At 38.5% G+C, this 22,068-nt stretch overlaps 1 protein-coding gene across 1 annotated transcript; it reads right to left on the bottom strand.

Annotated features, from left to right (window-relative positions):
• Positions 1-2,150: 2,150 nt before the first annotated feature.
• On the bottom strand, positions 2,151-21,790 carry si:ch1073-513e17.1 (sialin). The gene is made up of 11 exons (XM_057828067.1): positions 21,652-21,790; positions 16,112-16,271; positions 12,415-12,632; positions 11,996-12,229; positions 10,552-10,726; positions 8,503-8,621; positions 8,275-8,436; positions 8,075-8,207; positions 7,192-7,339; positions 3,127-3,217; positions 2,151-2,870 (listed from the first exon to the last, which is right to left on the bottom strand). Exons 2-11 carry the CDS (start codon positions 16,197-16,199, stop codon positions 2,703-2,705), a joined length of 1,536 nt encoding a protein of 511 aa, XP_057684050.1. The 5' UTR covers positions 16,200-16,271; positions 21,652-21,790; the 3' UTR covers positions 2,151-2,702.
• Positions 21,791-22,068: the final 278 nt, after the last annotated feature.

Raw genomic sequence — 22,068 nt, 5'->3', positions numbered from 1 at the left:
TTAGCCAAAACCACCTGAGGACAGAAGATGCAAGATAGGTATACATCATTATTTCAAACCAAAGCTTTCAAAAGCGACAACAACTACTGAGCGAGAACCAAGGATTGAAGATGTGGACCAAGAAACGCCGGAGAGCATAGCCAAAATGTTGAGCGCAGTTTCAGTTTGTCCCACTAAAGACGTTAATTCTACAACAAAGCCAACACCGAGCGTACCATATTCAATGGACGACGATCTTGGCCAAAAGCATACAGTGGGGCAAATAAGTATTTAGTCAACCACCAATTGTGCAAGTTCTCCTACTTGAAAAGATTAGAGAGGCCTGTAATTGTCAACATGGGTAAACCTCAACCATGAGACAGAATGTGAAAAAAAAACAGAAAATCACATTGTTTGATTTTTAAAGAATTTATTTGTAAATCATGGTGGAAAATAAGGATTTGGTCACCTACAAACAAGCAAGATTTCTGGCTGTCAAAGAGGTCTAACTTCTTCTAACGAGGTCTAACGAGGCGCCGCTCGTTACCTGTATTAATAGCACCTGTTTTAACTCATTATCGGTATAAAAGACACCTGTCCACAACCTCAGTCAGTCACACTCCAAACTCCACTATGGCCAAGACCAAAGAGCTGTCGAAGGACACCAGAGACAAAATTGTAGACCTGCACCAGGCTGGGAAGACTGAATCTGCAATAGGTAAAACACTTGGTGTAAAGAAATCAACTGTGGGAGCAATTATTAGAAAATGGAAGACATACAAGACCACTGATAATCTCCCTCGATCTGGGGCTCCATGCAAGATCTCACCCTATGGCGTTAAAATGATAAAAAGAACGGTGAGCTAAAATCCCAGAACCACACGGGGGGACCTAGTGAATGACCTAAAGAGAGCTGGGACCACAGTAACAAAGGCTACTATCAGTAACACAATGCGCCGCCAGGGACTCAAATCCAGCACTGCCAGACCTGTCCCCCTGCTGAAGAAAGTAGACGTCCAGGCCCGTCTGCGGTTCGCTAGAGAGCATTTGGATGATCCAGAAGAGGAATGGGAGAATGTGTTATGGTCAGATGAAACCAAAATAACACTTTTTGGTAGAAACACAGGTTTTCGTGTTTGGAGGAGAAAGAATACTGAGTTGCATCCGAAGAACACCATACCCACTGTGAACCATAGGGGTGGAAACATCATGCTTTGATGCTGTTTTTCTGCAAAGGGACCAGGACGACTGATCTGTGTAAAAAGGAAAGAATGAATGGTGCCATGTATCGAGAGATTTTGAGTGAAAATCTCCTTCCATCAGCAAGGGTATTGAAGATGAGACGTGGCTGGGTCTTTTAGCATGACAATGATCCCAAACACACAGCCAGGGCAACAAAGGAGTGGCTTCGAAAGAAGCATTTCAAGGTCCTGTAGTGGCCTAGCCAGTCTCCAGATCCCAACCCCATAGAAAATCTGTGGAGGGAGTTGAAAGTCCGTGTTGCCCAACGACAGCACCAAAACATCACTGCTCTAGAGGAGATCTGCATGGAGGAATGGGCCAAAATACCAGCATCAGTGTGTGAAAAGCTTGTGAAGAGTTACAGAAAATGTTTGGCCTCCGTTATTGCCAACAAAGGGTACATAACAAAGTATTGAGATGAACTTTTGGTAATGACCAAATACTTATTTTCCACCATGATTTGCAAATAAATTCTTTAAAAATCAAAAAATGTGATTTTCTGTTTTTTTCCCCACATTCTGTCTCTCACCATGATTTGCAAATAAATTCTTTAAAAATCAAAAAATGTGATTTTGTTTTTTTTTTTTCCACATTCTGTCTCTCATGGTTGAGGTTTACCCATGTTGACAAGTACAGTCCTCTCTAATATTTTCATGTGGGAGAACTTACATAATTAGTGGTTGACTAAATACTTATTTGCCCCACTGTAGCGGCCCTCAGCAGCCTGATTTAGAATTCCCCTCCTAAATGATGGGAAACAAACAAAAAAACCCAAGCTCGTTTTCAACGTATCATTATAAATATTCCTGGCTGGAATATTCAGTCAAAAAGGGTGCAGCATCTACCTCTCCACTAGGTAAGACAGAGAAACGCGCGCGTTTGCACACACAAGCAAAAGTCAAACTCCCCCTACGGAAATAAATACACACAATTGTAAATTTGAGGAGATGTTGAACTCTTTTAATTTGAATTTAAATTCTGTGCGTTTTAAGACCTCTTATCATGTAAAAAGATACAAGTACAGTAAATGGTGTTTAAAACGTGGCACAGCCAGGTCAAATAAATATCCAAATGTGCTTTCATAATACTTCACATGTTTCTAAAAAACAAATAATTACTGTCGCCATAATGCATAGTCTTTTGTAACACTGTAAGGCTTGTGGTGTTTTGTTTTTTTTATACATAAAAAGTGCTTTATTTGGTCCACAGATTTTATCAGTGATCCCATACAACTGCTTATTTATCGTAACTTTCTTTAGAAAACAACAATTTAAACACATTTGTAAAATAAGCTGTCCAATTTACAAGAAATTTCAGGAATGTTCATTGATTGTAACATTGAAGGCAATTATTTGCCTTTAAGACAGAACCCACCCAAGCCTAACCATAAAAAAGTAATTAAAAATCCTGAATACACTGTAAAGTTTTTAAGTGTGAACCTAAATGCAACTGCTTTTGTAAAAGTGCAGAATTTCCTCCAATTATGCGGACACGGACCTGGTCCTCTTGTCCTCGTCTGTATCGCCTTCCTCGTCAGCGATGGCCCATGGTTGGACCTCTCCGGTTCCAAACAGCGTGTAGAAGATGGCGGCGGCCACGTTTACGCCAGCTGAAACCCAGAAGACTTTCCTCCAGCCATCCATGGTGTGCTGACCAGTGAAAATGCAAGAATTAGCATATTTGCATGTCAGTTTTCTGACGTACTGTAACAATTAAGTACAAATAATACCAACGTGCTTGCTAAAAATTTTTTTTTTCTCTATATCAATGTAAATTTGCAGTCCCTTAGGTCCTTATAATCCTCAAAAATTAAATATAGGCAGTTGGAAAACATTAAAAAAGACAGGGTAATTATGCTAGTAGGCAAACGATATAACAAGCAAGTGAGCGACGTGTTTCTCTTACATCCTCAGTGAAATATCCTGTCACAATAGGTGCAATGACACCGGGGATGGTTCCGAATGTGTTGGTGATTCCCAGGAGAAACCCTGCGTACCTATAGCGGAGGAATGGATGGATAAGTATAATATTTCTGACAGAAAAAAATGACAGTGAGTTTTTCAGTGAGTTGGCGATGATAGTTGTCTGTAAACTGTGGCTCTTGAGCTGCATGTTGTTCTTTTCACGCTTTTACTGTGAATCTGAATGATTTCTTCACTAGATACAGTGGGGCAAATAAGTATTTAGTCAACCACCAATTGTGCAAGTACTCCTACTTGAAAAGATTAGAGAGGCCTGTAATTGTCAACATGGGTAAACCTCAACCATGAGAGACAGAATGTGGAAAAAAACAGAAAATCACATTGTTTGATTTGTAAAGAATTTATTTGCAAATCATGATTGAAAATAAGTATTTGGTCAATACAAAAAGTTCATCTCAATACTTTGTTATGTACCCTTTGTTGGCAATAACGGAGGCCAAACGTTTTCTGTAACTCGTCACTCTTCGCTTGGTGTAAAGAAATCAACTGTGGAAGCAATTATTAGAAAATGAAAAACATACAAAACCACTGATAATCTCACTCGATCTGGGGCTCCATTCAAGATCTCACCCCGTGGCGTCAAAAACATAACAAGAACGGTGAACAAAAATCCCAGAACCACACGGGGGGACCTAGGGAGTGACCTACAGAGAGCTGGGACCACAGTAACAAAGGCTACTATCAGTAACACAATGCGCTGCCAGGGACTCAAATCCTGCACTGCCAGACGTGTCCCCCTGCTGAAGAAAGTACACGTCCAGGCCCGTCTGCGGTTCGCTAGAGAGCATTTGGATGATCCAGAGGAGGACTGGGAGAATGTGTTATGGTCAGATGAAACCAAAATAGAACTTTTTGGTAGAAACACAGGTTCTGGTGTTTGGAGGAGAAAGAATACTGAATTGCATCCGAAGAACACCATACCCACTGTGAAGCATGGGGGTGGAAACATCATGCTTTGGGGCTGTTTTTCTGCAAAGGGACCATGACAACTGATCTGTGTAGAGGAAAGAATGAATGGGGCCATGTATTGAGAGATTTTGAGTGAAAATCTCCTTCCATCAGCAAGGGCATTGAAGATGAGACGTGGCTGAGTCTTTCAGCATGACAATGATCCCAAACACAAAGGCAGGGCAACAAAGGAGTGGCTTCGTAAGAAGCATTTCAAGGTCCTGGATCTCAACCCCATAGAAAATCTGTGGAGGGAGTTGAAAGTCCGTGTTGCCCAACGACAGCCCCAAAACATCACTGCTCTAGAGGAGATCTGCATGGAGGAATGGGCCAAAATACCAGCAACAGTGTGTGAAAAGCTTGTAAAGAGTTACAGAAAACGTTTGGCCTCCGTTATTACCAACAAAGGGTACATAACACAGTATTGAGATGAACGTTTGGTATTGACCAAATATTTATTTTCCACCATGATTTGCAAATAAATTCTTTAGAAATCAAAAAAATGTGATTTTCTGTTTTTTTTTCACATTCTGTCTCTCATGGTTGAGGTTTACCCATGTTGTCAATTGCAGGCTTCTCTAATATTTTCAAGAGGGAGAACTTGCACAATTAGTGGTTGACTAAATACTTATTTGCCCCACTGTATATCCTTTTGTTAACAATTCAGATAATAGCATTGAAACAAAAATATTTCTGAACACGAAAAGGCATTTATGTGTATGTTTATCCCTCTGCACCTACGAATAAAAGAGGAAAAAAAACATATAAGTTATGCCTATTAGTGGAGGTTGACATAAGGACCTCATTTTGTGACATCATTTAAAAACAACAATGTACCTTATGTACAGTGCTGGCCAAAAGTATTGGCACCCCTGCAATTCTGTCAGAAAATCTTCAATTTCTCTCAGAAAATGATTGCAATTACAAATGCTTTGGTAGTAATATATTTATTTATTTTGCTTGCAATGAAAAAACACAAAATAAAATGAAAAAAAATCATTATCATTTTACACAAAACTCCAAAAATGGGCCGGACAAAATTATTGGCACCCTCAGCCTAATACTTGGTAGCACAACCTTAAGACAAAATAACTGTGAACAACTGCTTATAGGTATCCATCGATGAGATTCCTACAATGCTCTGCTGTAATTTTAGATCATTCTTCTTTGGCCAACTGCTCCAGGTCTCTGAGATTTGAAGGGTGCCTTCTCCAAACTGCCATTTTCAGATCTCTCCACAGGTGTTCTGTGGGATTCAAGTCTATTGCTGGCCACTTTAAAGTCGCTAATTCTTTCTCTCAAACAATTTTCTAGTGTTTAAGTGTGTTATGGTCATTGTCCTGCTGCATTATACTGCAAAATTTGTTGGTAGTCTTCAGACTTCATAATGCCATGCACACGGTCAAGCAGTCCAGTGCCAGAGGTAGCAAAGCAACCCCAAAACATCAGGGGACCTCAGATATTTTTGACTGTGGTCCAGTGCCAGAGGTAGCAAAGCAACCCAAAACATCAGGGGACCTCAGATATTTTTGACTGTGGGGACCGTGTTCTTTTCTTTGAAGGTCTGTTTTTTTCCCCTGTAAACTCTATGTTGATGCCTTTTCCCAAAGAGCTCTACTTTTGTCTCATCTGACCAGAGAACATTCTTCCAAGACATTTAGGCTTTTTCAGGTAAGTTTTGGCAAACTCCAGCCTGGCTTTTTTATGTCTCTGGGTCAGAAGTGGGGTCTTCTAGGGTATCCTACCATAGAGTACCTTTTCATTTAGACGTCGACGGATAGTATGGGTTGACACTGTTGTACCCTCGGACTGCAGGACAGTTTGAAATTGTTTGGATGTTAGTCGAGGTTCATTATCCACCATCCGCACAATCTTTAGTTGAAATCTCTCGTCAATTTTTCTTTTCTGTCCACATCTAGGGAGGTTAGCCACAGTGCAATGGGCTTTACACTTATTGATGACACTGCGCACGGTAGACACAGGAACATTCAGGTATTTGGAGATGGACTTGTGGCCTTGAGATTGCCCATGCTTCCTCACAATTTTGCTTCTCAAGTCCTCAGACAGTTCTTTGGTCTTCTTTCTTTTCTCCATGCTCAATGTGGTACACACAAGGACACATGGCAGAGGTTGAGTCAACTGTAATCCATTTTCACTGGCTGCAAGTGTGATTCACTGATTGCTACCACATGTTATGCACCACAGGTACGTAACAGGTTCTGTTAATTACACAAATTAGAGAAGCATCACATGATTTTTCAAAGGGTGTCAATACTTTTGTCTGGCCCATTTTTGGAGATTTGTTTAAAATGATAATGATTTAATTGTTTTCCCATTCTCTTTTGTGTTTTTTCATTGCAAGAAAAATAAATGAAGATATTAATACCAAAGCATTTGTAATTGCAATCATTTTCTGGGAGAAATTGAGCATTATCCGACAGAATTGCAGAGGTGCCAATACATTTGGCCAGCAGCAGAAGTACAACAACAGAGCAAATGGCTAACTTGGATGACAAATCCGCTAACTTAAATGCTATAAAATGGGATTTTTTTTTTTTTTTTTACAAAGCTCTTAACAAATCGTTCAAACACATATTTCCCACAAAAAAAACGGCTAAACATACCTATAAAATTACGAATGCATTAAACAAACATTGGCTCAAACAAAAAGTTACCTTATGTTGGTCTTAACAGTGAGCAGCTGGATTCAGCCATGCTAAATGAATTATCATATTCACTGTTGCCAATAGAAGGCAGTGTATCCACCCAAAATCAATAAAACTAAATGCAAACACTTTCAAAACAAGCCATTACATCGCCACTCAAATTAAACGAATACTCAAGGGAGCAAAAGTTGATTGGAAGCTTTTTTCTAATCGAATTAGTCGAGTTAATCGATTAATCGTTGCAGAATTAATTCTATTGTATTCTTTTACAGTAATTTATATATTAAAAAAAAACATGCATATACACTGTATGCAAAATAATATGTTGTTATTGAATAGTTAAAGTGTGGCAAATATGTCTGAGCAAGGCCCACCGTGGCGCAATGTCGATCTGGTTCATGAAAACTCCAGCTCCGCTGGTGCCCCCGGTGGCTGACGTGAGTGTGAAAAAGATGATGGTCAGCGCGTGGCTACAGCCTGAGTACGCCACCGCAAGGAGGAAGCTGGCAGGAAACAGCATGCCTGCACAAGAATGACTCGTGTAAAGATGACTAAATCAACCTTGCCCACATCCAAGGAATTGTGTTTTATTTAGGGCTGTCAAACGATTACAATTTTTAATCGCGGTAATCACAGCTTAAAAATTAATTAATCGTAATTAATCCGAATTCAAACCATCTATAAAATATGCCGTATTTTTCTGTATATTATTGTTGTAATGGAAAGATAAGACACAAAATGGATATATACATTCAACATACTGTACATAAGTACTGTATTTGTTTATTATAACAAAAAATCAACAAGATGGCATTAACATTATTAACATTCTGTTAAAGCGATCCATGGATAGAAAGACTTGTAGTTCTTAAAAGATAAATATTAGTACAAGTTCTAGAAATTTTATATTAAAATCCCTCTTAATGTTTTTGTTTTAATAAAATTTGTAAAATTTTCAAACAAAAAATAAACTAGTAGCTCGCCATTGTTGATGTCAATAATTACACAATGCTAATGGATGGTGCTGAAACCCATAAAATCAGTCGTACCCAAGCGCCAGCAGAGGGCGAAAAAACACCAAAAAACACAAGTAACAAATGGACATGACACTGTCATTTTAATCTGTTTGAGCGGGGTATGTGCGTTAATTGCGTCAAATATTTTAACGTGATTAATTTAAAAAATGAATTACCGCCCGTTAACGCGATAATTTTGACAGCCCTAGTTTTTTTGTGTGTGTTTTAGTGAGGCACTTGCCTGTGAGCGTGAAGAGTTTGCGCACGGTAGTGACGCTAAACACTTTCCTCTCGATGAGGTGATCTGCCAAGAAGCCAGTAGATGTGGAGCACACCCACGCCGCCAGGTAGGGCAAGGCTGAAAGGAAGCCGTTCTGCACATGTGGAGAATGAAAGAGTTACACACAAGGTGTTTGTTAGAAACTAACTTTCCAAACCTACCGATTTGAGGTCAAAGTGCAGCATGTTGTTCATGTAGGTGGGCAGGGAGGTGAGTTGCGTGTAGAAGGACCAGTTGGAGCACATCTGCGTGATGATGATGGCCCACAGCGGCACTGATGTTACCATGCTTAACAACGGCACGGACCAGCCATGACCGCTGCCCTGAACACGATTTTATGAATCACGATTCATTCTTACCCAATTTCAGGAACGCAGTCCGACGTTTACCTGCTGCCCAAGAGAGTTGACGATGTAATCTCTTTCCTCTTTGCTGATTCGCCGATGGGTGCGGGGGTCGTCCGACACCAGGAGGAACCAAAGAACAGCCCAGAGGCACCCGGCACCCCCTGAAGGACAAAGTTCTAAGTATGTATCGCTGACTTACAGGAACTGTCTGAAAGGTGCTATGAAACAGGGCCCATGTAAAAAAACTAAAATAACTGCACTAATGTAATTTTTACATGTAGAATACGAATTTGGCGTTTAAATCTGCTTTTTCAGTTATTCCACCAAAAACAATGCATCAGGGCACGCCTATTTTTTTCTTAAATTCTGGTTGTGACATCACAACCAGAATTGATGGTCAACGGTAGCTTTCTAGTGCTGCGCTAGTTAGCTAACACATGTTGACGGCGACAAGAGGATAGAAAGCTTAACAATAGCATGCTAACAGACTGCAAATATCTGCAGCTCATACTGGGTGTGACATCATCTTCCATTTGGAGATTTTTTAGTGGGCGGGGCCACGGCAGCTGAAAAAGAAAAACTAAATAGAACCTAATTTCATTATTAAGCCTTTTCTGACACTTTTTTGGGATGTATTTGTGTAGGGCTGCAGCTATCCATTATTTTAGTAATCGATTAGAATAATCGAGTAATGTGAGTAGCAACATTGAATGCATTGCTAAATAAAATTTTAGGAGGTGTAACACAAAGGCTTGCTAAGATTGCATCTTTAAAAGAGCATTAAATGCGAATACAAAATAAAATTCCCAAATGTTTATTCATACTATGCAGAATTTTTCACTTTCATTTAAAAATAAATTAAAATACCTGATCTTAGACTCAAACAGTATTCAAAAAATGTTGATCTAAGTACAACAAAAGAACAATTGGCTAACTTGCATAGCAAAAGTCCGCTAGCTTAAAGCAACACTTGGTAACTTTTCACTTTTGGTCGATTTTAGCGATGCCAGTGGACAAAAGCGGTAGTGTTTTGACTTAGGGAAGACTGCGTTTCTCATGAGGATAAGTGCACAACCTCACAGTGTCATAAAATCATGAAATCCCGGTCGCTTGCAGATAGATTAAACGACATTTCTGTTTCCAGCGGCGGTGTGGGTCAGCGCTGACGAGTTCGTTTGGGGTGCGTCACGCCAACGTATGAAAACTGGGCCAATGTTTATTCTTGAGTATCCTGGTAGCCTCCCTTTTTTCCCCCTTCCTGGACGAAACTTTTTGAGCAGTTGTTGCTCTGCCATCTTTGATGAATTTGCACAAAGCGTTCGCATTGATTTCCCTCTTTATAACGAATGGGGACGTGACGTATGCTGTAAAGCAATCCTCAAATTTGTAGTAGTTTTTTGTGTGCCAGGGTTCCTGCCACCCTCCTCAAAGTTAATTAGTGACTGTGAAGCGATACAGACCCCCTCAAGATATAAAAGAGGTGTCATTCAACTAGTTGTCAGTCGACATATCATCACAAATGTTATGAAAATATTTTAGAAAGGTTGAAAAGTTACTTAGTGTTGCTTTAAATTCTATAAAATATATATATATATTTTTTACAATGTGTAAAATAATGTGTTATTGTTCTTTTTACCTTTTTACAATGCTCTTAACACATCATTCAAATACATATTTGCACAAAACACTTCTAAATATAAATATAAATTAAATTTTGGATGCATAAAAAAAAACATTCACTCAAACAATAACTTACCCTATGTCAGTCTTAACAGGGAGCAGCTGGATTCAGCCATGTTAAATGAGTTATGTCTTTTTCACTTTTGCAACAATAGGCCAGTGTATCCACCCAAATCAATAAAACTAAATGCAAACACTTTCGAAACAATTACAGCACCACTCTAATTAAACAAATCCTCGAAGCAGCAAAATTTGATTCGAAGGTTTTTTCTAATCGAATTACTCGAGTTAATCAATCAATCAATCAATCGTTGCAGTACTATATTTGTGACTTAAATATGCTCTGCTTTCATTTTAAAGTCACCTCCTGTATTATTTCATAGCACCTTTGAGCTTTTGTGTGAGCTTTACCACAGAGGTAGAAGACCGCGGGCCATCCCAGTGCTTGGCAGATGTACCCGGTGAGCGGCATGGCTAGAAATGCACCAAAATTTGCGCCGTTGCCTGAGAGCGAGATCAGACGAGAGCGCTCCAAGGGTGGAGCCCAGCGTGCCCACATCGACATCATGGCTGGAAATGTCACACCCTGACAGAAACACACAAAGTTAACAATAAAAAAAAACTACAATTATTTTAAAAGAATCCGTTAACACTAGAAAACCCAGCAGAGTCCGACTCAGCCTTTGCCAAGACAAATACCCCTAATATTCTCCTAAGATATCCCCCTTCTCACGACACAAACTCGGCCTGTTTCAGTTTTTTCTCATAGTTTTCACACATTTTCTTGTACTAACGTCAGACACAATGACCACAATCCATGCTCCATGCCCATGATTCAGTCCTTCTAAACCAGACATGTCCAAAGTCCGGCCCGGGGGCCAAATGCGGCCCTTGGTTCAAATTTCATCCGGCCCCCAGCCTCTGTCATAAAATCAATAACGTCTGGCCCGCACACAGACTTAATAAATTGGGCAGCAGTACTGCTACCAGCATATGAAGTAGCTTACACACTCAATGCTGCTCCTCATTTACCCACTAAAAGGCAGCAGCACTCTAAGCAACATTACCCCCTGTGACTCTTTACTCCCAATTTTCTAAAATGGCGACAATCAACAAAAAAAAAAGTTCACTGCGACGGCCGACGCTTCAAAAATAGGTGGAAATTGGACTACTGTATTTCTTCTCTAAAATACGCAACAACTGTGTCCGCCTCATTTGCAAAGAGACCTTCGCTTTTTTTAAAGAATTCAATGTGAGGTGATATTACCAAACAAGACACGCTGACATGTACAAGATTACAAGAAAGATACGTAGCAAGAAATTGAAGCAATTTGAAGCTAGTTTAATTTTACAGCAGCAGTATTTCACAAGAGCCCGAGAGTCGAAAGAGAACGCCACAAAGGCTTGTTGAGAGATTGTTGAAATTATTAATTTAAAAAAAAAATAAAGCAAATACGACACATGGAATGGCTTGCTAAAATTTGCTTAAATATATTGTTCTACGTAAAGAACGTCAGCCAAGGTCGGCCCCCCACATTTTTACCACACCAAATCTGGCCCCCTTTGCAAAAAGTTTGGACACCCCTGTTCTAAACTATAGACAGAATTCCTGCTTTACACTCAAATTGCAGTTCTAAAACGCTATTTCAAATCAATGTACACATTTTGGCCATTTTTTTTCTGTTTTTGTGTGTACTTTAGGAGAAGTGAGTTAAAAAAATGTGTAAAAAGTGCAAAACTCCATAAATACATGTAAATAAATAAATGAGACTATTAGAAGTACCAGAATTCTCTGGGACTTCTAGTGTTAATATGTTAAGATTAAAGTTAAAAAAGTAAAACATGAAGAACTGACCTCGCCCAGCCCCTCCAATGCTCGCAGGGCAAACAACCAGGCAGGTCCCCACTTTGCCGCCAGAGGTGTGAGGATTGTTAGGGCGGCTGTGCCCAGCACCCCCAAACCCAGGAAGACGCTGCCTCCGTACTGTCCCGCCAGGTACCCACCTGGGATCTGCGTACATAGGTAGCCGAAGAAAAAGGCCCCAAGCAGCCAGCCCTGGGTCTCTGCGTCCCACGGGTATTGCGGTGTCTGCACGTGGATGTTAAAATGGAATGTGAGGGGGAAAAAAAATCCCGTTGTGCACCCCGATATTGTGGGAGAAGAAGTGTAAACAGGTTATTCCAGAATATGAATTTTGAAAAATGAACCTCCACCTTTGCATTTTTAGATGGGTGGTACATAAATATACCTCCAATTCGGATATGCTTACTTACTCCGTCAGGCTGCTCAAACGTCCGGCTAGTGTTCTCCGAGCCAGAGGGGAGCGGACATGTGTGCACCACGGACCTGTTAGGCCCCGGTACCGGCTCGCTGGTGTTCACCATGGCAACCATGGCCACGCTGAGGTTCACGCGCAGCCCGTAGACTACAGCAATACCAAAGAACATCAGGATGGCCAAGTTGAAGCGAGCCGAGCAACACCGCGGGGGAACTGTGAGAAGAGCAGAAATCCTAAAATCGAATTTTCATAAAACACTGCAGTGGGTGATAAAAACAGCACAAAGGGTCATCAGCTGTCCTTATCCACAATCTACAACTCATGCTACCTAGGAAGGTCAAGGAGCATCATAAAAGACTATACACCCCCAAGCTTCCACCTCTTTAACCTGTTGCCCTCTAGCAGGCAATACAGGACCCTACCAAAACAAACAGACTGAGAGACAATTTCTTTCCAGGAGTTGTCACTGGAGGTTGACCAATATATGGACTTTTTTCCAACGTCGGCCATCGGCCGATTAACAAAAAAATAAGCATTTTAGCAATAAGCAAAGGATTTTGATCAGGCAACTGTGTGGGTACAGGGTAACTGTGGCCGCTTACAGCAAGAAATACAATAAACTTAAGCAATCTGGTGCGCACCAGACTGTTTTTAGTGTGCACCAGAAACCATCTGGTAAACATTGGCATTATATAACATTTAAGCTAGCGGACTTTTGCTATGCAAGTTAACCAATTGTTGTCAACATTAGCATTATATAGCATTTAGGCTTGCGGACTTTTGCCATGCAAGTTAGCCAATTATGCACCTCACGAATGCTATTTTTATACCGTGACGTCGCCACCGAAAGTGGGTCAACATAGACACGCCCTCACATACAACTCATTTTATTAATGCTTGTTTTCTGCCAGTAATCTTTCAAAAAAGAACATGCTGACTAAACACTGCTGCTATGGAACTTTTAGAAATGACTCTAGACATTACGACATTTGAAGGATGTTTTCTTCATACGTTTCCCGAAGCCAAAAAAGAGGAAGAAATGTGAAGAATGGATCAACTTGTGCGGAGTCCAAAAGACCAGTATAACGCCAGCAAGGAGAAGCCATTCACCTTCGTATTCAGTAAACATTTTGTTGGAGGCTATGGTCCCACAGAGGACGAAGCAGTAAGCCATTTTGCGTTGCGTTTTGCCGTGCTGCTTCTGTCTGACAATGAATGACCTGGAAAAAATTTAAATGGTATCTGACTGCCACTATTGTTATGTTTTCTGTTGTAAAAAACAACTTTCGTAAGGGGGGAGTATAAATAAATTATACATTTAAGATTTGTTTTTAATGAAAAAATATAAAGTGTTTGTTGGCTGTCACTGAGTAGCATTTGCGGTCGCTACACAAAACTAGCAATGTAAATTACCCCCAAGAACGGTCAGAGACATAAGACAACCAGAGGATGTAATATATAAGAAAGACAGGGCATATGGTGGTAAGGATAGATTGTTACAAACAGGAGAATGTCATCGTCAGTGGCGTCAGGCAATGCACACCATAAAAAGGTACCTCTGGATCAGGTCAGCTCTTTTTCCCATCTTCCTCGACACTCAAGCCATCTCTTTAACTGAGCATTTATATGTTCTTCCACATCTTTACCAGTGAATTTGGCACTAGGGACATCATTTTCGGACAGAATTGGTAGGTCTAGCTCAGTAAACATCTCGTTCGTACACTGTTTGCATGCATTTAGCTTTAGGGACAAACGCAAGGTTGACCCGCCACGCAACAATTGCTAACGTCATGAATATTAATGAGCAAAAGTGACATGCTGCGTGAGGTACGCCATTGTTGTAAACATTAGCATTATATAACATTTAAGCTAGCGGACATTTCCGATGCAAGCTAGCCAATTACAACAATTGGGTAACTTGCATAATAAAAGTCCACTAGCTTAAATCCTATATAATGCTAATGTTTACATTTAAGCTAGCGGACATTTCCTAAGCAAGTTAGCCAACTAAAACAATTAGCTAACTTGCATAATAAAAGTCCACTAGCTTAAATCCTATACACCGTATTTTTCAGACTATAAGTCACAGTTTTTTTCATAGTTTGGCTGGGGGTGCGACTTATACTCAGGATTATATCATTTCACATGTTGTTTTGGAGTGACACTGATGGTTTGGTAAACTCGTTAGCATGTTCTTTATGCTATAGTTATTTGAATAACTCTTAATAGCCATGTTACGTTAACATACTGGCCAAGTTCGCATTTCGTTGTTCATCATCATCATCATCATGTAATATTATCGTACTGTACACTTATTCAGCAGGTTGTTCTCTATGGTATTTTTATTTAAAATTGCCTTTCGAGATGACATCTGTTCTATGTGTTGGAGTTTATCAAGTAACGTTCCCCCCAAAATGCGACTTATACTCAGGTGCGACTTATACATGTTTTTTTCCTCTTCGTTGGGCATTTTATGGCTGGTGAGACTTATACTCAGGTGCGACTTATAGTCCGAAAAAATACGGTAATGCTAATGTTTAATGCTAATTCTATACAAGTTACAACAATTGGCTAACTTGCATTATAAAAGTCCACTAGCTTAAATCCTGTATAATGCTAATGTTTACCAGATAGTTTCTGGTGCGTACTAGAAACAATCTGGTGCGCAACAGACTGATTAAATTTATTTGACTCATTTTAATTATTTAAAGTTTTTTTTAATCTGGCATGAGATAATATGCAATGTTGCTTTTGAGTTTTAAGGTGTTTACTGAGTGATCCTTACACTCTAAATGTAACTTGTATCATTAGCGTTAGCATTAGCATGGCGAGCATCCTCTTCAACTCTCACTTGTTTACATCTCGTCATGACATTCTAGTGGGTTTAATTTAATGAAAATAATGTACTGTTCTCGCTGAGTGTGTATAATCAGAAAAAGAAGTGCTGCGTTCGTTGGTTTGGTAGGACTAGACAAAATTAATCCTTTAAGTCTCAGGTCATCTTTGTAAATTTGAAGCAGTTCAAGCATTTTTTCTATTGCCTTTCATAATTTATGTGCTTTAAAAAAACTATATCGGCCTCAAATATCGGCTTGCAAAGTTGACAATGGATATCGGCAATCGGCTGAATTTTTTTTAGATATCAGTATCAGCATCAGCATTTGAAAATCTCGTATCGGTGGACCTCTGGCTGTCACCATACTCAAGTTTGCACTGAAATGTCACTGTCATTGCACTGCTATTGCCACAATATTGTCACATGCATCTCACTAAATAATATGTTCTAAGACATCTGTGTCAATCTGGGTACTGCATGATTTGGGTACTGCATATGCAATATTTGCACTGTTACATCAATATCTATGCACAAACTGTCATTTCAAGTCAGCCATCTGCCTCCTAGTCTGAGTACTATAAATGGTCATATATGCACCGTAATGTTACTAGCTTCTAGTCACTTATTCAATTTATGCACAATCTGTGTACACTGTAACCTGTGTTTTTATATTAGTCTTATTGCATTTTTGCTTTTGTCATATATGGTGTACTTTATGGCAAAGCTTTAAATGTCGTTGTCGTCAATACAATGAAAATAAAGGCTTTCTATTCTATTCTATTCTATTCTATTCTATTCTATTCTATTCTATTCTATTCTATTCTATTCTATTCTATCTGTCATTAAACAAACCTACTTGTGACATCTTGGATGAGCGGCTCGTTGTCTTCACTCTCATCCGACGGTGCAGTGTTGATGGAGTAGCTGCCATTCGGTGGCGCCATGGCCTACTCAGCACGGAGGTGCGAAGAAGAGTGGAATCACTCAACCATGGCGTGTCCTTGTGTGTGTAAGTGCTGAAACAAGGGAAAAAAGACAATAGATATGAGGAGTCAGCAAAACGACGTGAGGTGGACACATGACGGCGAAAACACACAAACAAAAGAAATTTGAACACGACTGCAACACTGTTTATTATTCCACCTTAGTTGTTTAATGATATGAAAATACAAGTACAATTTTGAAATGAAATGTCAGGATGAAAACGGACATAAAATGATTGGGATTGTGTCTTATTCAGCATGGCTTCTTGAGAATTTTTTTGGGGGTCTGCTCCTTGTAGACGTGGCTGCAAAATTGATAAGGGAAATGGACGATGAAAAGTTCATTTTTGACAAGAAAAATGACTAAAATTGACCTAAAATAGTCACTTTGAACCAAAATTGTAGACTTCCCATTTTTTCTCCAACATGGCTTCTTGAAACTTTTTTAGTGGTTTTACTCATGATAGACATAGCAAAAAAATAGTTGTTTAAGCAAACTGAGCATGCAAAGCTAATCCTTGAAGAAAAGAATGACCAGAAAAATTGGCAAAATTAACCTAAAATGCTTGCTTTGAAGCAAAATTGCAGACTTGCCAGAATGGCTTCTTGAGACATTTTTGTGGGCATGTGCTGGTATGAGAGTCTGACGGTATAATAACCTAATGCCAAAATATCACGGTTTCAAGGTATTGCAATTACAGCTCTAAAATGTCTTACTTTGAGATATCTGGGTTTGAAAAAATCCATTGAACAGGATTTCAATTTTTAAAACATATTAGCAAATTTGAACATAAGTAAGTAACTTAACATAAGTAAAAAGAAAAGAAAAAAAAAAAAAAACCTTAAAAATTCTAAATAAAGTTAAAATAAAAGCAGTCCTTCAGGTGAGCCTAAACCCGTAGCCACAGCTCAAAATAATTGCCATCAGAAAAAAAAAAAAAAGAATTATTTTCCATAAAAAGCACATGTGTATGACTCGTATCATGTTTACATTATACACACATACTCTCAAAATAAATAAATAAAAAATACAAACAGTTGCCAGAGTGCTAAAAAACACGTTTTACCACCGCTAGACACACTAAACACACCGGAGTTAACTCTCGTAGCTGATGAGAAACGTACATGACAGTGTTTACTAACCTTTAATTTTGTATAAATACGAAATCATTTTGGAGGTATTGCGTTTTCGGCAGCCACCCTCCACAAACATGTTTCACATGTCTGTTGGCCCTTCCTTCTCTAAGCCGTGGCCGTCTGTGATGTTTCTGTAGCCGAAGTATTCCCATACCAGCGATTTCGTTTTCTCCGTTGGGGGAAAAAAAGTTCAGGAGTTTCACCTCTTCCAGCCATCGTGTAGCACAGCTGGACTCACTGACGCTGAGCAACAACCAGTAAGGGGAGGGTTGAGCCTTTCAGCTGCAAGCGAGCGATTTCTCCATGCGTTTTTGGGGACATAAAAAATAGCTAATACCTTAGGGATGATATGACAGAAAATTTTTGCCGTTTTGAAATCTTGATGTTTTCATACCACGGTATACCTTGAAAAGGATAATCAGCACATGTTTACATGTGGGTCAACATGTCTACAAAATTTTGTTGTGAAAGGAAACCAATCAGGGAAAGTTAATTTTTAACTGCATTGAAAAACGGCTAAAATTAACCCAAAATGGGCGCTTTGAATCCAAATCTTTGAGCCAAAATTGTACTTTTCAGCATGGCTTCTTGAGACATTTTTATGGGTCTACTCATGAAAGAAATCACTAAGGGAAACTAGTAAGACAAAGTTAATTTTCCACTGCTTTGAAAAATGGCTAAAATTAACCAAAATGGGCTCTTTGAAGCAAAATTGTATACTTGCTTTGTCTTTTTAAGCAGGCTTCTTGAGACTTTTTTGTGGGTCTACTCTTGGTAGCCTACCAAATGGTATGTTTAGGGAATTGTGGAAGGAAAGTTAATATTAGGGCTGCAGCTATCGATTATTTACGTCATCGATTAATCTATCAACTACGGTAGTTAGTTTGAATAATTGGATTAGGAACATTTAATGTGTCACAAAATAAATTTTAGGAAATATAAAATAAAGGCTTGCTAAGATTGCACTTTGAAAAAGAGCATTAAATGCGAATACAAAAAAAAAATTCTCGAGTGTTTCTTTAAACTATGCAGAATTGCACTTGTATTTCACAACAGTAATAAACAACTTTAAAAATAAATTAAAATACCTGAGCTTAGCCTCAAATGTTCTAAAAAAATGAAGATCTAAGTACATCAAATGAACAATTGGCTAACCTACATAGCAAACGTCCGCTAGCTTAAATGGTATAAAATGCTAACTTCTTTTTTACAATGCTGTTAAGAAATCGTTCAAACAAATATTCCCACAAAGAAATGCTAAATAAACCTATAAACGACATTACGGATGCATACAATAAAAAAAAACATTAGTTCAAACAAAAACGTACCTTACGTTGGTCTTAACAGGGAGCAGCTGTATTTAGACATGTTAAGTTTAGTAATGTCATATTAACTGTCGCTACTGGAGGGCAGAGTATCCACCCAAATCAATAAAAACAAATGCAAACGCTTTCAAAACAAACCCTTACAATGCCACTCTAATTAGACGAATCCTTGAAGCCGCAGAATTTGAGTGAGTCAAATTTTTTTTCTAATCGAATTTAATCGATCAATCGTTGCAGTTAGGAGTTAATATTTAAAGAAAATAAAGAATGCCTGGAAAAATTCTAATTCATCATAAAAATGGAGTTTGGATCTGAAATACAGTTACGACTCACGAGGTTTGACATAGTGTGTCTTTTTTTAACGTGGCTTCTTGGGCCTTTTTGTTGGTCTACTTATGATACACATGTCCCCAAAATTAACGTTACGGCATGACTCCATAGGCTTCATGCTGAATTTTACCAGTTGAGGCAGTATCTCTATTATTACCATTGTAATGTCATTCACTGGGATGTGCAGGTGTTGTTGTGGCCGGCAAGCACAGACAGCAGATGCTGTTCAACATGTGCTGCTGTATCGAGTTTCACTTCAACACAAAAAAGCCCACGGCTCATTTTAGAGAAGCAGATTCAGGTCATGTTCCAGCATGCTAACAGGTCTAACCAGACTGGGATAAGGATACCGTGAAGATGAGCTATGTTTTGTCATAATTGTGTGTAAAGAGCGATAACTACTATTTACTGCAGTTGATTAGATAATAGCTGTTTCGCAACAAGTTCTCCAGTGAAGTTCACTTTTTACTTTTAAGCCATTTTAAAGCAACGGCCTACTATACAATTCGCGCAAGATTGTAAGGTAACGTGTGATGCCATTTGTCTCACGAGAACAATGAACGGAGTGTGATGCCACTTTAGCCTATGACGCTCTCAACGTGATCCACATCAAGTCATTCTAGAAATTTATCAGGCAAATAATTCCATAATTTCTTGAAATGTGCCTTTTTGCTGTACCAAGGAAAGGAATTCAATGTTCTAATCTTAAAAGGATTTCTTTATCTTGAAGAGATTGACAATGCAGATAGCCAGTTACACACTTCCGATATGTCCAGAAACTGTATTATAAGCAGAGGTGGGTAATAATGCATTACACTGACTTGAGTAACTTTGAGAAAAAATTTACTTCTAAGAATAGTTTTACTAATAAGCAATATTTTTTACTTTTACTTGAGTAGATTTGTGAAGAAGAAACGCTATTCTTACTCCGCTACTTTACGCAACACTAGTCGTCCACTACTTTAGGCTACACTAGTCGTTACATTTCATCTCTTTAATTTACATATAAGATTTAGTTGTTTTTTTTTTGCCAGCAATGACAACAGTGGCGCTACCAGTTTCACCAATGAGACGTCGCAACAATAATCACATGACTCTATTATATAATCAGACTCAAGCTTGTCATTCTATGATCACGCCAGTCTGTTCAATCACGTAGCGTCTTTAAAGCACCTTAAAAATGTAAGTATTTGACATCAAGCACTGTCGTCAACATGATTCCAAAACCTCTCTCCCAGGTTTTATTTGGCACTGACTGACCACGGAAAACCAGAGATATGGTCCTTTTAGTTTCATAATGGGAAATATTTTTTTCTCCACTAGAGGGCTCCCATGCTCTTTGGACGAATTATGCTTCATTTCTTCTTTTTTTTTTTGTATTTTTTTTCTCTTGCCAGTATTCATTGATTTTTTTTTTTTTTTTTGTATTCCTTTGGCTTAATCTGGTTATGTAATAGGTTATAGTCTTTATCAATCATTAACTATATTTTGCTTTGTTGTAAATAACTTTGAGGACCTCTCGGGTATTTGTAAAGGTCTATATAAATAAATTTGATTTGATTCTTCTTCAAAGTATAACAACAACAGTTCATATAGAAAACTTTGTGCTGAGAAAATAAAATACCATTGTTTAAATAAATAAAACATAATAAGCAGTTACTCACAATGTTACTCATTGCATGAGTATTCTTTTCACCAAATACTTTTTTACTTTTACTTGATTACATTTTTTGGATGACTACTTTTATTTTTACTTTAGTAATATTATTTTAAAGTAACGCTACTCATACTTGAGAAATTTTTGGCTACTCTACCCACCTCTGATTATAAGCAGGGCCTAAAGGGCATTGATGCCCATGTACGCCAATGCCATTGACGCCCATGGAAAGTTAACTTCAACTGGGCTCAGTCGGTTTCTCTTACGGTTGTGCCTTTTGGCTGGTCAGATGTTAACTATTGATTAACCCAGTAAAAAAATCCTGACCACTAAAATCAATTGAAATCGTGTTTGTCTGGCATTTGCATTCATTTTAATGGGTATAGATTTGAAATATGAAGTTTTCGAGTTACGAGCTCAATTACGGAGCGAATTAAACTCGTAAATCAAAGCACCATTTTACGTGCTTCCCTCCAGTATCTCATACTTCACAAAATACACAATGTACAACATAACAAAATACATATTGTAACAAACAGCATGGAGAAACAAATAAATAGAATACAATTTATTAAAAAATAAAAAAATAAAACAGCAGCATTACTTTAATGGGTTTCTACATGTAATTAGGTTGCTACTACTATGATATAACAATGATATATGCATATATCCTACCTTTTTGCAGTAAGTAATGTAGATAATAAGCGCTAGGAAAATATACACGATAAAAACAGCAACTGAACTTGCCCGCGTTGCCCTTTGATTCCGAGCAACCTTTGAAATACCATAAATGAATGATTACAGGTTATAAAACATTAACAAATCTGATTTTAACACTATACAACATAATACAATTTGCCGGAAGGGTGCCTAAATAGCTATTCGTGTACAGTATAACCCGGCAGTGACTTGACTATTACATTATTTTGAACGAAAACAGATTTTAAAATGTCGGCAAACTGACCTTGGTGTTAGTAGTAAGTTTCCTAACTGAAAATGAACATTTAGAAGGACTGCTTTTCTTCGCTGGTCTGTAAAAACATTTTGACTGCAGTGCTGTTTTTGCTCGCCCGGAGTCGGAGGTCACATGAGTAATGACGTAGTCGGCACTTTACGGAAGTGTAGAGCTATAAAACGCTCGGAAAACTTCAAAAATGGCCGCACTACAATCCAGTTGTTTTATAAGTCAGCTTCATTTTTAGCGCTCATTGAGTCGTGCTTTTGTGTCAAAAACAAAATGAAAAATGTATTTTATTAGTTTTTAATTTTTTATGGAAATAATATACTCAATTTTAAAAGAGAATTGGGTATTTGTATACATGTATATGTTAAAAAAAAAAAAAAAAAAAGTATTATGTTTTTTGCCGTGGCTACAGGACAA

This window comes from Corythoichthys intestinalis, chromosome 22, assembly GCF_030265065.1.
Source record: "Corythoichthys intestinalis isolate RoL2023-P3 chromosome 22, ASM3026506v1, whole genome shotgun sequence".
NCBI classification, from domain to species: domain Eukaryota; kingdom Metazoa; phylum Chordata; class Actinopteri; order Syngnathiformes; family Syngnathidae; genus Corythoichthys; species Corythoichthys intestinalis.
Note: the sequence above shows the minus strand (reverse complement) of the source record. Positions and strands in the feature narration are given on the sequence as shown.

What these genes read in the sequence shown, in the direction of transcription:
- si:ch1073-513e17.1 (XM_057828067.1), bottom strand. Translation starts at nt 16,199, where the DNA reads ATGGCGCCACCGAATGGCAGCTACTCCATCAACACTGCACCGTCGGAT. An exon ending in CGTTTGAGCAGCCTGACGGA is followed by an intron (nt 12,230 to 12,414) that starts GTAAGTAAGCAT and finishes ATCCACGTGCAG; the next exon opens with ACACCGCAATACCCGTGGGA. An exon ending in CATTGGAGGGGCTGGGCGAG is followed by an intron (nt 10,727 to 11,995) that starts GTCAGTTCTTCA and finishes TGTTTCTGTCAG; the next exon opens with GGTGTGACATTTCCAGCCAT.